This window comes from Ostrinia nubilalis, chromosome Z, assembly GCF_963855985.1.
Source record: "Ostrinia nubilalis chromosome Z, ilOstNubi1.1, whole genome shotgun sequence".
In the NCBI taxonomy this organism is placed as follows: domain Eukaryota; kingdom Metazoa; phylum Arthropoda; class Insecta; order Lepidoptera; family Crambidae; genus Ostrinia; species Ostrinia nubilalis.
Window position 1 is genome coordinate 16075532 of NC_087119.1, and position 13976 is coordinate 16089507.

General features: G+C 36.4%; 2 protein-coding genes across 4 annotated transcripts in view; one reads left to right on the forward strand and one right to left on the reverse strand.

Annotated features, from left to right (window-relative positions):
* The window catches only part of LOC135086501 (capon-like protein), a 184062-nt gene that overhangs the window by 21303 nt on the left and 148783 nt on the right, over nucleotides 1–13976 (reverse strand). For both annotated transcript variants that reach the window (XM_063981223.1, XM_063981222.1), the window contains one exon: nucleotides 7807–7964. In XM_063981223.1, the coding sequence (XP_063837293.1) occupies nucleotides 7807–7964 (158 nt within the window). The remainder of the gene's footprint in view (nucleotides 1–7806; nucleotides 7965–13976) is intronic.
* On the forward strand, nucleotides 10906–12659 carry LOC135086512 (putative nuclease HARBI1). Of its 2 annotated transcripts, XM_063981239.1 has the most exons (5): nucleotides 10906–11425; nucleotides 11496–11777; nucleotides 11932–12319; nucleotides 12400–12533; nucleotides 12623–12659. In XM_063981239.1, exons 1-4 carry the CDS (start codon nucleotides 11171–11173, stop codon nucleotides 12528–12530), a joined length of 1056 nt encoding a protein of 351 aa, XP_063837309.1. In that variant the 5' UTR covers nucleotides 10906–11170; the 3' UTR covers nucleotides 12531–12533; nucleotides 12623–12659. The 2 variants fall into 2 exon arrangements, with proteins under 2 accessions (XP_063837309.1, XP_063837308.1); XM_063981238.1 differs by having other exon boundaries at nucleotides 12400–12630.

Here is a 13976-nt window from a genome sequence, read left to right on the forward strand (position 1 = left end):
GTATTAGAGCGGTTTCAAAGGAAATCATGTAACTAAAGCTAACTACGACATTTCCAGTTCGCACTGATTATTTGCTCGTAATTTAATTTAAAGAGGCGATCTGATTATGCTTTGTTATTTTTCTAAATTTTCATATCTCAGCTCGGGGCTGGTATTTTTTAAAAATCATTTACGGGCGTTGCCAAGTCAATGATTTTATTAATTTGTTGTTTCTGCTAAATCTGGTGAAATTGTAGAGTCATCCTGAAGGAAGCGGCGTACTATTCGGCATGTATTTAAGATAGCTGCTTTTTGCATGGTAATATAAGTGTGTTCTGGGAATTCTAGTAGTTGTATGCTGTGATGCAAGTGTTTTGGTATTACCCCGGTACTAGAGAGCACCAGAGGCACAGTTATTATTATTATTAATATATTATCTCATGTAGTCATGAGGGGTTTAAAACGGCATTGCGATTTAAGATCTTGTTCCAAAATATAGTTTTGCATAATGTATTTCAATACTGTCGTTTGATGCACCAAATCGCAAAGTTCAATATAAAATATTCTGTTTCTGCCACGAGCCAGTTCGGAGCTGATATTAAAAGATGTGGAACTTACAAAGCATTTTCTTGGTCTTACAACGGTCTTGAATATTTTAACGGCATTCATAAGGGATGACTTGAATATTCTAACGACATTAATAGTTCAAAAACGTTTCAGTTTTAAGGTTTTAATTTTGCTTCCTAAAACATGCTGTGGGATATAATTTCCTAGTTCGTATAGGTACTTACGAATTTAAAAATAAAAATTGACCGGTAAATCTGGAGGTTTTGATTACCTTCTTATTCTAATGAGCTCAGTGTCGTTAAAAACTCAAAAAAAGATTTAAATATTTTTCAGACATCAGTAAAAGATGGGCAAACTTAAAAGAGCAGTAATAATAATCCAAAACTCACACGTGCGTTCTACCTAGAGTGTAAATTAAAATTAAAACAAGGTTATAAGAACCACTTTACCACCAAGAGCGTTGAAAACGTATTATAGGTGCCTCTGAAAAGCAGCTATAAGTAGGTAGGTATATTATATTACTTCTCGAACTCTATACGTGGCTTAAATAAAATTGATACCAGACAAATAGACAGGCTAACAAGCTTCGTATTTCTGTGCCAACCGAAATTCTTGGTCCGTGACCAAAGGCAGAAAATTCCCAAACGACCTATCAAAAAGCTAATTTACCCGATAGAGAATCAAGAGGCGGCGAATTCGAGCTTGTGCGAACTCTACACCCCACAATTCTATCAGGAACATAGCAATTAACTCATTTAATCTTGGAATCATTCCTGAAGATGTTTCCAAGAAAATACTGAATACTGCAAAATATTTCGGGCTTGCTTTACTATATTAGTTTCAGCAATTATGCTATTCGGACAATTACTCCAGGCCAATCTGAGTGAAGGGGATTGTTCTGTACTAGCTGTGCCTGCGAATTCGTACGCGTGAAAATAGTTTGAATAATATTTTCGGATTTGGAACATTTTTCTATACTGCTCCACTCATGGGCCTATTGGCTGTAAGATGATGTAATAATATAGCCTTCCTCGATAAATAGGCTATCCAACACAAACATATTTTTTAAAAACAGAGATTAGCGTGTTCAAGCGAACAAACTCTTCAGCTTTATAATACTTGTATTATGTATAGATATACTTAGTATCAAATCCGTAGAGATCTACTAGGTCAACAAGGTCTAATCGTCAAGTATGAACAATTGGTTGTTCCAGTACTTAATGAGTACCTATTCGTAAAACCTTTATAGTAATAAAAAGTTGTCTTTCCATTTTTGTGGAATTACTTATCACTTGTGCACACTTAGGCTTAGTTGCACCGTCAAACTTTAACCGTAACTTTATTGATAACCGGTGTTTTTTTGGTGTTTGACAGATTTGTGACGTTTATTTATAGTTAAAGTAAGATGGTGCAACCTAGCCTTAACGATTAAACTCTTTGTACTTTAGTCGCATCGCATCGCACTAATACGGGTTAAAAAGCCATTGGTTGTGGTTTCTGATCCAGCAACAAGGACAAGCTTTCGTGTAAAGTGTAAATCATTTGTATCTGAGTCACGTCTTACATTGTATTGATGTATTGACGGTCTGTGGTCTGGCGATTCGCGTCCAAATCTACAACGCCATCTGTGATTGCGAAATCCGCGAGGGTCAAATGTTAGTGTGAAATGGATGTTAATAGCTACCACCACCATTTCATCAGGTCATTATGTCTACTGGGGAATCACGATTCACTTAGATTACAATACGGGTACGTAATATTTATGTACGAGTATTACATTAATTAGTTTCTAATTGACACAGAAAGTACAAGCTCTGTTTAATTTGGGGTGAGGTCGTTAGAAGTTATAATAGGACTTACATGACCTAAAGATTTTATCATTTTGTTGGTAGAAAATCTAAAGGTGGACGCAAATTATTACTGATTACTGGTGTGTGATTCTAACTAATATTAGTAGCAAAACGAACGACGTTACACCTAACCTTGAATGCTCGCTCCCATGCTTGGCTGAAATGTACCTACTATTCCATCATGTCTGAGTGGCTTAGGTTGTGTGTTCACCTGTATTGGCTTGTACTCGTAATGTAACACTCAAAGGTATTCAGGATTAAGCCAACAGTGGAATGGACAACACAACGCAGCTTGCATAGCCTTGCAGTATTAGTATTGCTGGTTCAGCGGTCAGAGAGTTGTACTGTTACAGAGTGCGTCAGGAAAAGATTTTATTTAACTATTTTAATCCCCAACTGGAGTAGTAAAAATAATACCAATGGTTAAAGATACAATCTCTACTAATTTTATAAATTATGTAATTGAATTATAGAAAGTAAGGCTGAGTTGCACCACCTAAATTTGACCGTAACTATAACGATAACCGATGTTTTTTGTATCAAGCTTGACAGATTTTTGACGTTTGTCAAAGTTAAGGTAAGATCGTGCAATTAACCCAGCTTAAAGCTGCTTCTTATTGTAATGAATACAATAATTATAGATGTGTGTGTATTACATAAAATAGTGCAATTAAGCCATGCCAGATGCCTGATGATATCTAACATCAGGGTTGTGTGATCTTGATGGTTATAGCTAAGTCATACTAAGAAGACTGACAACTATCTGCATTATGAAAACGAGATATATTATAACTTGGCTGAGTTGCACCAATTAACATTAACAGTAATTTTAACGATAACCAGTGTTTTTTGTATTGCAAGCAAACTTGGCGGCGCACTGTGGCAGACGAGGCGAAGAAGATCGGCAAGACTTGGAGCGAGATCAAACACATAGCTCAAGACCGAACGCGATGGAGGACTGTTGTGGACGCCCTTTGCCCCATCTAGGGGACATAGGACCATAAGTCAAGTGTTTTTTGTATGCAGTTTGACAGATTTTTGACTTTAGTTAAAGAAAAGTAAGGTGGTGCAACCCAGTCTTAATGTTACAAGTCATCTGACAACGAAATATTCCATTAGACGAAAGCTAGTACGAGTTTTGTAAAGGATTTATTCTCAAAACCTCAGCCACATCCGAGCTGCAGGAGACACGTGACAGTTCTGACGCGATTCTTTCATTTTTCTTGATGAAAATACGAGTAAATAATATTATTTTTCCCGATAAAGCACTTGATCGTTTCATAAAGCGCGATCGCATTGTCACTACAAAAATATTTTGTAATGATACAATTTTAATCATATCATAAAACATGTTAATCCCATCAAAAACAATACTTGTCAAAAAAACCAAGTCTCGCAACTCAGTTGTTCTACGGTAAAAAGTTGTGAGATCCATGTAATACCAAGTCCAGGCCAGGAAATCTTTAACGTTTTACATAAATACAGTGCGAGTCACGTTAAAGTGTACATATGAAAATAGATGAAACTAGACCTATTTTTATCGACAAAAAAGAGGTCAAAAAATTTTTGAGATTTTTTTTTAATTTTTTATAGAATTTTTTATCTTCCAATTACTTGTTGTAAAGAAAACGTAATAACTTTTAAACTAAGCGGTATATCCTGATAAAATAAAAACAGTAATAATGCTTAATAACAGGCGATACTAAAAAAATACATAAAATACACAAAAAATGCCAACAAATAATAAAAAATTATACTTTTTGAAAAAAATCTGCTTTTAAATTCGTGTTTTTTTGGTTATTTGATCAATTTCTCCAAAAAATGCCCCTATAACAGGTGGTTTTTATTACTTTGTATTATTCTCTATCGTATTATCTTTGTAAAACCAAAAATCGCATGTCTCTATCTCTATCACAACATTTGCTATGATAGTTTGAACAAAGGCCTGCCACAACATTATTCTCCGCTACAGGTAGAGACAATTTTAATTTTAACTAAAATGCTTATTTTACTTCGAAATCTTTTGTTTATATTTGAAATCTAACTAGTCTTTATCAAAATTACAAATCTAGAGCCATTTTCAGTTTCGTTGTTAACGAAGCGTTGAATAGCGCGCCCGGAGAGGCTTAGTTCAAACGATCATTGCAAACGTTGTGATAGGGATAGAGACATGCGATTTTTGGTTTTACGAAGGTAATACGATAGAGAATAATACAAAGTAATAAAAACCACCGGTTATAGGGGCATTTTTTGGAGAAATTTATCAAATACCGAAAAAAACACGAATTTAAAAGCAGATTTTTTTCAAAAAGTATCCTTTTTTATTATTTGTTGGCATTTTTTGTGTATTTTATGTATTTTTTTAGTATCGCCTGTTATTTAGGATTATTACTGTTTTTATTTTATCAGGATATACCGCTTAGTTTAAAAGTTATTACGTTTTCTTTACAATAAGTAATTGGAAGAAAAAAAATTCTATAAAAGTAAAAAAAAATCTCAAAAAATTTTTGACCTCTTTTTTGTCGATAAAAATAGGTCTAGTTTCATCTATTTTCATATGTACACTTTAACGTGACTCACACTGTATATTGACTTGGCCATCGCATGAAAACACGTGTAAATTAAATTATTTAGTGTAAACGTTAAAGATTTCCTGGCCTGGACTTGGTATTACATGGATCTCACAACTTTTTACCGTAGAACAACTGAGTTGCGAGACTTGGTTTTTTTGACAAGTATTGTTTTTGATGGGATCTCATTTCTTTTTGTATTTTGTAAACAGTTCTACTTTTTTCCTTTTCGGTACCTTCTACTTATTGTATGTACACTTGCGAGCAAAAGTATGGAATCACTTACATGAAAGTTGTTTCCACGCGATTTTGTGTACTAACCAATTTGTTAGTAACAAAAAAAGTAGCACCATTTTAAAGATTAAACTTTTAACTTTAAATTGATACCAAATTCATTTAAATCACACCAGTATTTAAAAAGATATCCCGGCTGATGTGATGAAGTAAGGAAAAGGACATGTATCAACTGTTTGATACGTCGCGAGTTGCGGCCTATTTACCCCCCATAAAAGCAAGTGTTTTCGGATTTTTGCTTTCACACGTTGATCCATACACATCTCCGCTTCTTTTGACACTTTACCTGGGATTCTACACCTTCAGAAGCAGCACAAATCGTTGCACTATTGCAAGAAGGGCTCAGCCAGCGGGCTGTCGCACGTCAGCTCCACATAAGCCAGTCCTGGGTTTCGAAAGTTTGAAGACGCTTTCGGGATACCGGTGGCTTTATCCCGAGACCAAGTTCTGAACATTGCCGGTGCACATCGCAGAGGGAAAACCATTTTTTCATGTCAACTTCTCTACGAAATCGTCATTTGACTGGTATCGACGTCCAGCAAGAGCTCAGAAATGTTCGTAGGATAGCTGTTAGCAAGTGGACAGTTTGTCTAAGATATAAACAAAAGAATTTGACTCCAAAAAGGCCTGCCACAGGCTTGAAACTGACGGCAGGTCACCGATAAGCAAGCTTTCGATTTGCTCCTACACATCTCGATGGGAAGTCGAGCAAGCCACCCCCATAAGCCAATGTTTTAGCGAACCAGCACTGCACAAATCGCTCCCCAGGCCGTCTATAGACCCGACCTCTTCGACTGCTGCACTGCGAAAACAGTCTACATTCATCGGAGAACAAAACTCGCCTCCATTACTCGCCTTCCGAGTGCGACCTAATTGAAAGCGTGCTTGTCGGTGACCTGCCGTCAGTTTCCAGCCTGTGACAGGCCTTTTTGGAGTCAAATTTTATTGCTCATATCTTAGACGAACTGTCCACTCGCTAACAGCTATCCTACGAACATTTCTGAGCTCTTGCTGGACGTCGATACCAGTCAAATGACGATTTCATAGAGAGGTTGACATGAAAAAACGGTCATCCCTCTGCGATGTGCACCGGCGCTGTTGAGAACTTGGTCTTGGGATAAAGCCACCAGTCTCCCAAAAGCGTCTTAAAACTTTCGAAACCCAGGACTGGCTTATGTGGAGCTGACGTGCGACAGCCCGGTGGCTGAGCCCTTCTTGCAACAGTGCAACGATTTGTGCTGCTTCTGTAGGTGTAGAATCCCAGGTACAGTGTCAAAAGAAGCCGAGATGTGTATGGATCAACGGGTGAACGCAAAAATCCGAATACACGTGTTTTTATAGGGGGTAAATAGGCCGCAACTCGCGACGTATCAAACAGTTGGTACATGTCTTTTTTCTTACTTCTTCTCATCAGCCGGGATATCTTTTTAAATACTGGTGTGATTTAAATGAATTTGGTATCAATTTAAAGTTAAAAGTTTAATCTTTAAAATGGTGCTACTTTTTTTGTTACTAACAAATTCGTTAGTACACAAGATCGCGTGGAAACAACTTCATGTAAGTGATTCCATACTTTTGCTCGCGAGTGTATATCTAACCAGCAACGAATTTTCTTAAAGTCCTCTCTCTGACTTATGAAATTTTCTTATTTTTGTAGGTAGCCTTCCGTTTTCTCTTTTCCGGTTCTACTTCTTGAGCTGAAAACTGGACCGAAATTGAAAAATGTTACTCGACTTGGCGGGGACACTACCGTGTGCCTTTATATTTAATTTTATATGATATTACAAACTTATTTAGGTAAGTAGTTAAATATTTATAAAACTGGACCGAAATTGAAAAAATTTGCTAGACTTAGCGGTTGCACCACCGTGCCCCCAAATATTTTAGTTTTTCCTTGTTTCATCATACACCAAACACTACTTATATTCCAAATTTGAAGCTTCTAGGTCTGCTAGAAGTGCCTTAGAATTTTGATGATCGGTGAGTCAGTCAGTCAGTCAGTGAGTGACAAAATTAAGAAACTTTGACCCGTTATAATTCTTAAACTACTGGTTCAAATTGAATGAAATTTGAAATATACCGTGTCTTTACAATGCCTGCATGGATACTGAAAATTCAGTCTTCTAGCTTTATCCACAACGATGATACAGGGGTTCGAAAATGGCCTGAATTGCTTCGAGAAAAGGATGGTACGGCCGTGCCGCTTTTTTGCTCGACTTGGTGGGGGCACTGCCGTGCCCCCAGATTAAACGTCGGGAGGGTAAATATTTTATTTACCGTTAAAATAGATATTGTTACAATAAATCCCGTGAAGTGATAATTTCATGTTAATTATATCATGCATCAATATAATTTTGTAATTTTCAAAAAAAATATAATAATTACCTACTACTACTATACAAAGATTATGCTGTCTCAGTGTCTCTTAAAAATACCGATGTTATTCGGTCTTATTTGTTAGAAAAACGGTTTCTATTGCGGCAGACTACAATTTACATGGCCGTAAAATTTACAGTTTTGGTCTTATACAAGATATTAATACATACCATGGGAGATCGCTTGCCCTCCTTCCTAGGCGGTGGCGGCAACAACTCCAGATGAGTGGGCCTGGAGGGCTCGCTGCCACCGACTGCTCCTTCCTCCACCACTCCCTTCGATGTAGACGCACCCCCTACGTCCGAAACTCCACAATCTGAAGCTGCTTCTGTGGGCGTTAGCACTAAGTAGAGTCACACGACAAAAATAATTGCAGCATTTTAAAGGTGCTTTCCTGAACCGAGCTACCAATACGTGCAGGCTGCATGAAGTCCAGCTAGTCAATGGCGGACTAAGCCCGTCAGAGGCCCGGGGCGGACAAAGCTAACTGGGCCCCCCTAGCTTTAAAAAAACACGGCGTATCCATGGCCATGGCCATGTAACAGGGGGGATCATGGTTAGTACTATCCTATCATCTTTCAAATCGGTAGCCCATTTTGCGGTGGGGGCACCAGACCATTCTAGGGTTTTTTCCACCTCGGCCTCCCCGCTATATGTATACACATGAGAGTACTGAGAACTACTAAGTACATTTTGAAAGTCTTGTTTTGGATTTCATCAGGAAAACGTGGAGGCATTTGGGGCCTCCCAAAGACCGACACTGCAGCTAGTGCTTCAAGAGCTACTGTCGCGGCGTTTGGAAGTCTCACATAACCAGTAGTGCAGCTATGGCCGACCTCATGCAGCCTTCATGCTGTCGGGAGTTGTAGTTGGCAGCTTCGTTCGGAACAGCACCTTAAGCGCTCCTGCACACGACGCCGCCGCCGCGTGCCACCGCGCCTATGCACTGTTTATACGCGCCGCGTTAAGCCCGCTGCCGCGCCGCCGCCGCGCCGCCGGCGAAATTATGCTTTGACGGCGCGGTGGCGGCGCGGCGGCGGCGCGGCGGCGGCGCGGCGGCGGCGCGGCAGCGGCGCGGCGGCGGCGCGGCAGCGGGCTTTACTCTGCGCCGCGGCGGCGTCGTGTGCAGGAGCGCTAATACACATACGAAGAAAACATTTCTTTGTTTATAATGTGCAATTGGAAAATCAACCATCAATCAATAACTGAGTTATTTTAAGTCAACAGAATGCGTTTATGCGACGCAAGAATGGCTGACAGGAACCCAAATTGGTCGTAAGTGAAACAGACGTTTACAAATAGCAGGCAGACGAACTGTAAAATGCCTCGTAAAATAAATCAGTGTATGAAGAGTTATATGCGGTTTTACTATCTACAAAATTATTGAAACGCATTGAGTAATATACCTTCGTGTTCAGAATAAATGTAAGTTCAATTTTAGCTTTTTTGAGTTTCATGTTACTTGTATTTAAAATTGAAGCGTTCCTTTAAAACTTGTAAAAAAAAAGTCAATCCGAATATTGGATAGTACGAATATTTTGACTATATGAAATACAATTTAAATTGGTTTAAGCTAGGATTTTCGGAATTTATTTTTCAGTAGTAATTGGATTATTCAGTCCTGATTTCATTGACCTATCAATTTAGAGCTACATGTCACGAATTTTGTTGGTTTTTTAACAATGTGAAAAATAATGAAGTTTAATTTCACCTCTTCACCCCATTATTAAAAATTTAACATGATTAAATTATATTTAACGTACTTATTTATACTATTTGAAATTTCAGACAGTTTATATTTGGCAAAAAGAAGGCAAAATTACAAAAGAAATGACAAAAAATGTGGTTATTGATCCACCGAACCAACCCTTTGAATAACGCGGCATTTTGCATTTACATCTCATTAAGTAATACGGCGGTAAATCTTTATACATAGCGAGGCAACTGCTACCATATTCAGATGACTATAAAACATCGTTAAATATAAATTTGTGGGGCCCTTTTGTTCACTTTGCATCAAATTGTTATACCTAACCCGCACAGCGCCGACTGAGTTTGTTGTGCCAATTCTAACCAAATGTTTGAATCCAAGCGCTGGTAAAATGTAGGTTTTCCAGATCTTTGGAAACTTTGATGATGTTGATTTTTAACAGAAAGCTTACATACAAATTGGGAGTTAACTTTAGTTCTTTTAAATCATACACACAAGCATAAGGAAGAATACAAAAAAGTTTTGTATTCACAGTCGATAGCGAGAATTTCCTATAAAGTAAAATCCAGTTACTACCGAGAAAACGGAAGTAAGTATTAATGTCGTAAATGAGACATGAATGGTTTTCGTAGTAAATTAATCACTCAGTAAATCAATGGTGTAGCAGAAACGTTACTTTGGTTTCTGTGCTCATACATACAAACTGCTAGGCGAAGGTATAGCAATATGACGTTGCCAGTTAAAACAGCTGTTTCATATGCGTCGGATGTCATAAAATGATACATAAAAGCTAATTATAAGCTGCCCACGACGAACTAAAGAGAATAGACGTAGGTAGGTGAAATTGCGGTGATCTAATTAAACAATTCTACTCAGAAGCATTGCGTTTAGTTCTTTAATGTTTTTGCATTAATTTTTTTGTTCTTTTTTTTACACAGTTGTTTTTTTTTGTTTTATCATTTTGAAGATTGCTTTTGGTAGTTTATTTGATAGCCGTGTCTAATTACATCCCTATAAGTTATTATGATTAACAATATTTAAAAAAACCTTTTTGAATAAGTTTAGCGGTACCAAGAGCTCTTGGCAGCACGAGTAGGTATATTTATCTGTAAAAATCTAACTTTTTGTCGGACAATTAATAAATAAATACCTACTTTGAGTTACGACTGTTTTGCTAATATGGTTCTATTTATTGAAGAGAATTGATTTACTTTGTGAATGAACGCATGTAGAGGAAAAAAGCGTAAAGATTTAGATTTGGTATTTAGTGAAAATGATTTATATGTATTAGCTAAAAGTAAACTTCCTTCATTAAGTTTATTAAAACAGAAATCTTTTAAAATACAGATAACTCTTTAGTGGCGCTTTTACGTCGCAATGTGTACATATAATATTATTCTGTAAACCTTTCAAATATTGTGTAAACACTTCATATGCCTGCTATTTATCCAACATTGGTGGGCCGAATATATTAAAAGTTGTAATAAAAATGTATACTCAAAAGCAAAAGTTTTTCGATTTGTACTTCAATCGTGATTTTCACACATGCTATAGTCTTACGGTCTTATTCATAATCATTTTTCACATTTTATCAAATGCTTATTAGAGGTTTATAAAACGTTTGATAAAAATTGTTATTCATAATCGTCATTTAGCGCTAAAATCCTCTTATAACTGTGTGATAAGTTATCGAGAGCTCGGGCCTTGTTTAAAGCTCTAATAAACCTATTTTAACCTAACTTTTATAAATGTCATTTCATATGAATGTCACTTCGTTGGTTTATTTATTCAAAATATCCTTGCTGTGATCCTTGCTTGTGAAAATGAATGCTATAAATGCAATTGTGCATTTAGCCAATAATGCCGACCCAGCGCGACGTAGAAAGCTCTACCGCCAACGAAGCAACCCATTCGATTTGCGGGACCTAAATTTTAAAATAAAATATAGGTTCAATAAGGACACAGTGCGCACCATCATAGATTTGGTGGAAGATGATCTGGTTCAGAGCGCTAGAGGTGGTGGCACGTGTCCTGAACTGCAAGTTTTAGTGGCCATAAGATGTTGGGGACGTCGTGAGGTAAGCACAAAAAAGTGTTTTATTTTATCCCTTTGTCGTGGCTGCTATAATTATTTTCATACATTTTCAGGTACAAGATGATGCTGGTGACCTCCATGGCCTAAGTCAGCCGACAGTGAGCCGGATATGCGCCAGAGTCGCGCATGCAATCGCGAATAAGGCAAATTCCTTCATCAAAATGCCTATCACTATAGGAGAGCAGGAAAGAATTAGTGCCAAATTTAGAGCAATTAAAAATTTTCCTGGGGTGATAGGAGCCATAGATTGCACCCACATTAAAATTAAAAAAACCGGAGGTGACATGGCCCAGTACTATATTAATAGAAAAGGCTATTATTCCCTGAATGTTCAGGTAAAATATATTTTGATTTTATACAGTTTACAACAGAGAAAGATTTGTTTTAATAATGTCTATAATTTTTACTTTGTATGATCTAAATTTTAGCAACATTCAACACTATATTATTGGATGGATTACCTACAGGATACTGTTTTTTTTATTTTAGGTTGTCTGTGATGCTGACCTCAAAATAATGGATATAGTGGCTAGATGGCGAGGCAGTACACATGACAGTCGAATTTTTATGGAGAGCAATATAAAACAACGATTTGAGGATAGGCAGTTTAGAGGACGCCTTATTGGCGATTCGGGCTACCCTCTTCTGCCATATCTATTTACACCTATTTTAAGGCCTAGTCGTCCAGAAGAAGAAGCATACAATAATGCTCACATCTCAACTAGGAACACTGTTGAAAGGTGTTTTGGGGTGTGGAAGCAGCGGTTCCAATGCCTACTCCATGGCTTACCAGTAAGCCTCCAAAATGGAAAAGCTGTGATCATAGCATTGGCTGTATTACATAATATAGCCATTGATATGAATGACACATTGTTAGGTAAATGTTATCAATTTGACTGTACATAAGGAATACAAATCTTTATGACAAAATGTTGACAAATTCATAATATTTTTCAGAACAACATATGGAGCAGGTCCCTGTAACTCCGCAACTTTCGACGGAGAACAGTGTTCACGACAACCGACCTTCATTGTTGAGGCGTAGGTCGCAGTTGATACTACAAAATTTTATAAATCAACATTTTTGAATGGTACTAAAATACATTTTGATAAATTCCAACGATTTACTTTTATGTAATGTCATTTGAGTTCATGAAAATGTTGTATTTTAATTTTTCAGATACTGTTCCTGGCATCTTAATGAAAATAAAAAGAATATTTGATTGAAAAATACCTGTATTTCAATTTTCAGTCCAATTTGTTACTATCACAAAAACAAAACCTGTAGTTCTCTTTAAAAAAGCAATTATTCTGCAAAAATTCAAAACAAATTACTTTATATCACTAATTTAAGTACAATTAGTTTCAACAAACTTACTTATTAAAAATCACAGTTCAATTCTTTAAAACAAAGAAATTGCTTAAGTATAAACGTTTCTATTCGGAGGTTATCAACCTTCTACATTTAAAACAAAATAACCATAATTTACACTATTATTATAAAGGCGAATGTTTGTGACTAGGCATATGTGTATTTACTTTATATCACTAATTTAAGTACAATTATTAAACTTACTTACTAAAAATCACAGTTCAATTCTTATAAACAAATAAATTGCTAAAACAGATAGATTATATAGTCTCGAATAACATATAGGCTTCTTTTTATCCTGGAAAAATGCACAGATCCTGTAGGTTACAGAAATAGTAGTCTACGCAGGCGGAGTCGTGGGCAACAGCTAGTTAATAGTAATCTCAAACTCTTATTAAGTTATGACTAGTAAACATATTCATAGCCGTCTAAATATATTGCAGAAACACAATCAAAATGCGGATTGGAACTGCATAAAATACAAATTAAAAACAAACAGAAGTAAGGGAGGAACTAACTTATTATTTAGAATCTGTTAGTACTTGAAAAACTTTGTACAGAACGTTCGTAATAGATGTAAATATAAATAAATGTATTTTGTATTCGTTTCGTAGCTTATAATAGACCCTGCAATGTATAAAGAAATAGCGTTAGAAATAGACACAGAGATGTATGTTGTTTGTGCAATAAAGATAAGCTAGGCCAGAAAAGTAGGCAATTGTTATCTTTATCTGTCATTTTTTGAATTGTATAGTGTTCTGTTGTATGTCGCTATCAACTTCTTGAGCTTCACATTCAAGTAAGATTGTGTCAAGTCATTTTGTTTGTACTGTGTTCTATTGTCTTTTATTTGTGTCTTTATATCGTGTTTATTGTTTGTGTCTATTTTTTGTATTTGTTAATTGTGTATAATTAATCGTTATTTGATATTTGAACATGTAAATTGTATTGTATTTGGATATGAAAATAAATTAACTTGTTGTTGGTGTTGGCTTCATTTAGAAAGGGACATATAGGTAGGAAAAATAGGTAGTTAGAAAAGATAGGAAAATAGGTACTCACCCTCCGACGGAGGACAGAGACAGACATATCGGAAATAGAGCCGTAATCGCTTTACGGTATTGCCTTTTCGAGAGAAAAAGCAAACATTTGTTGTCTCGCT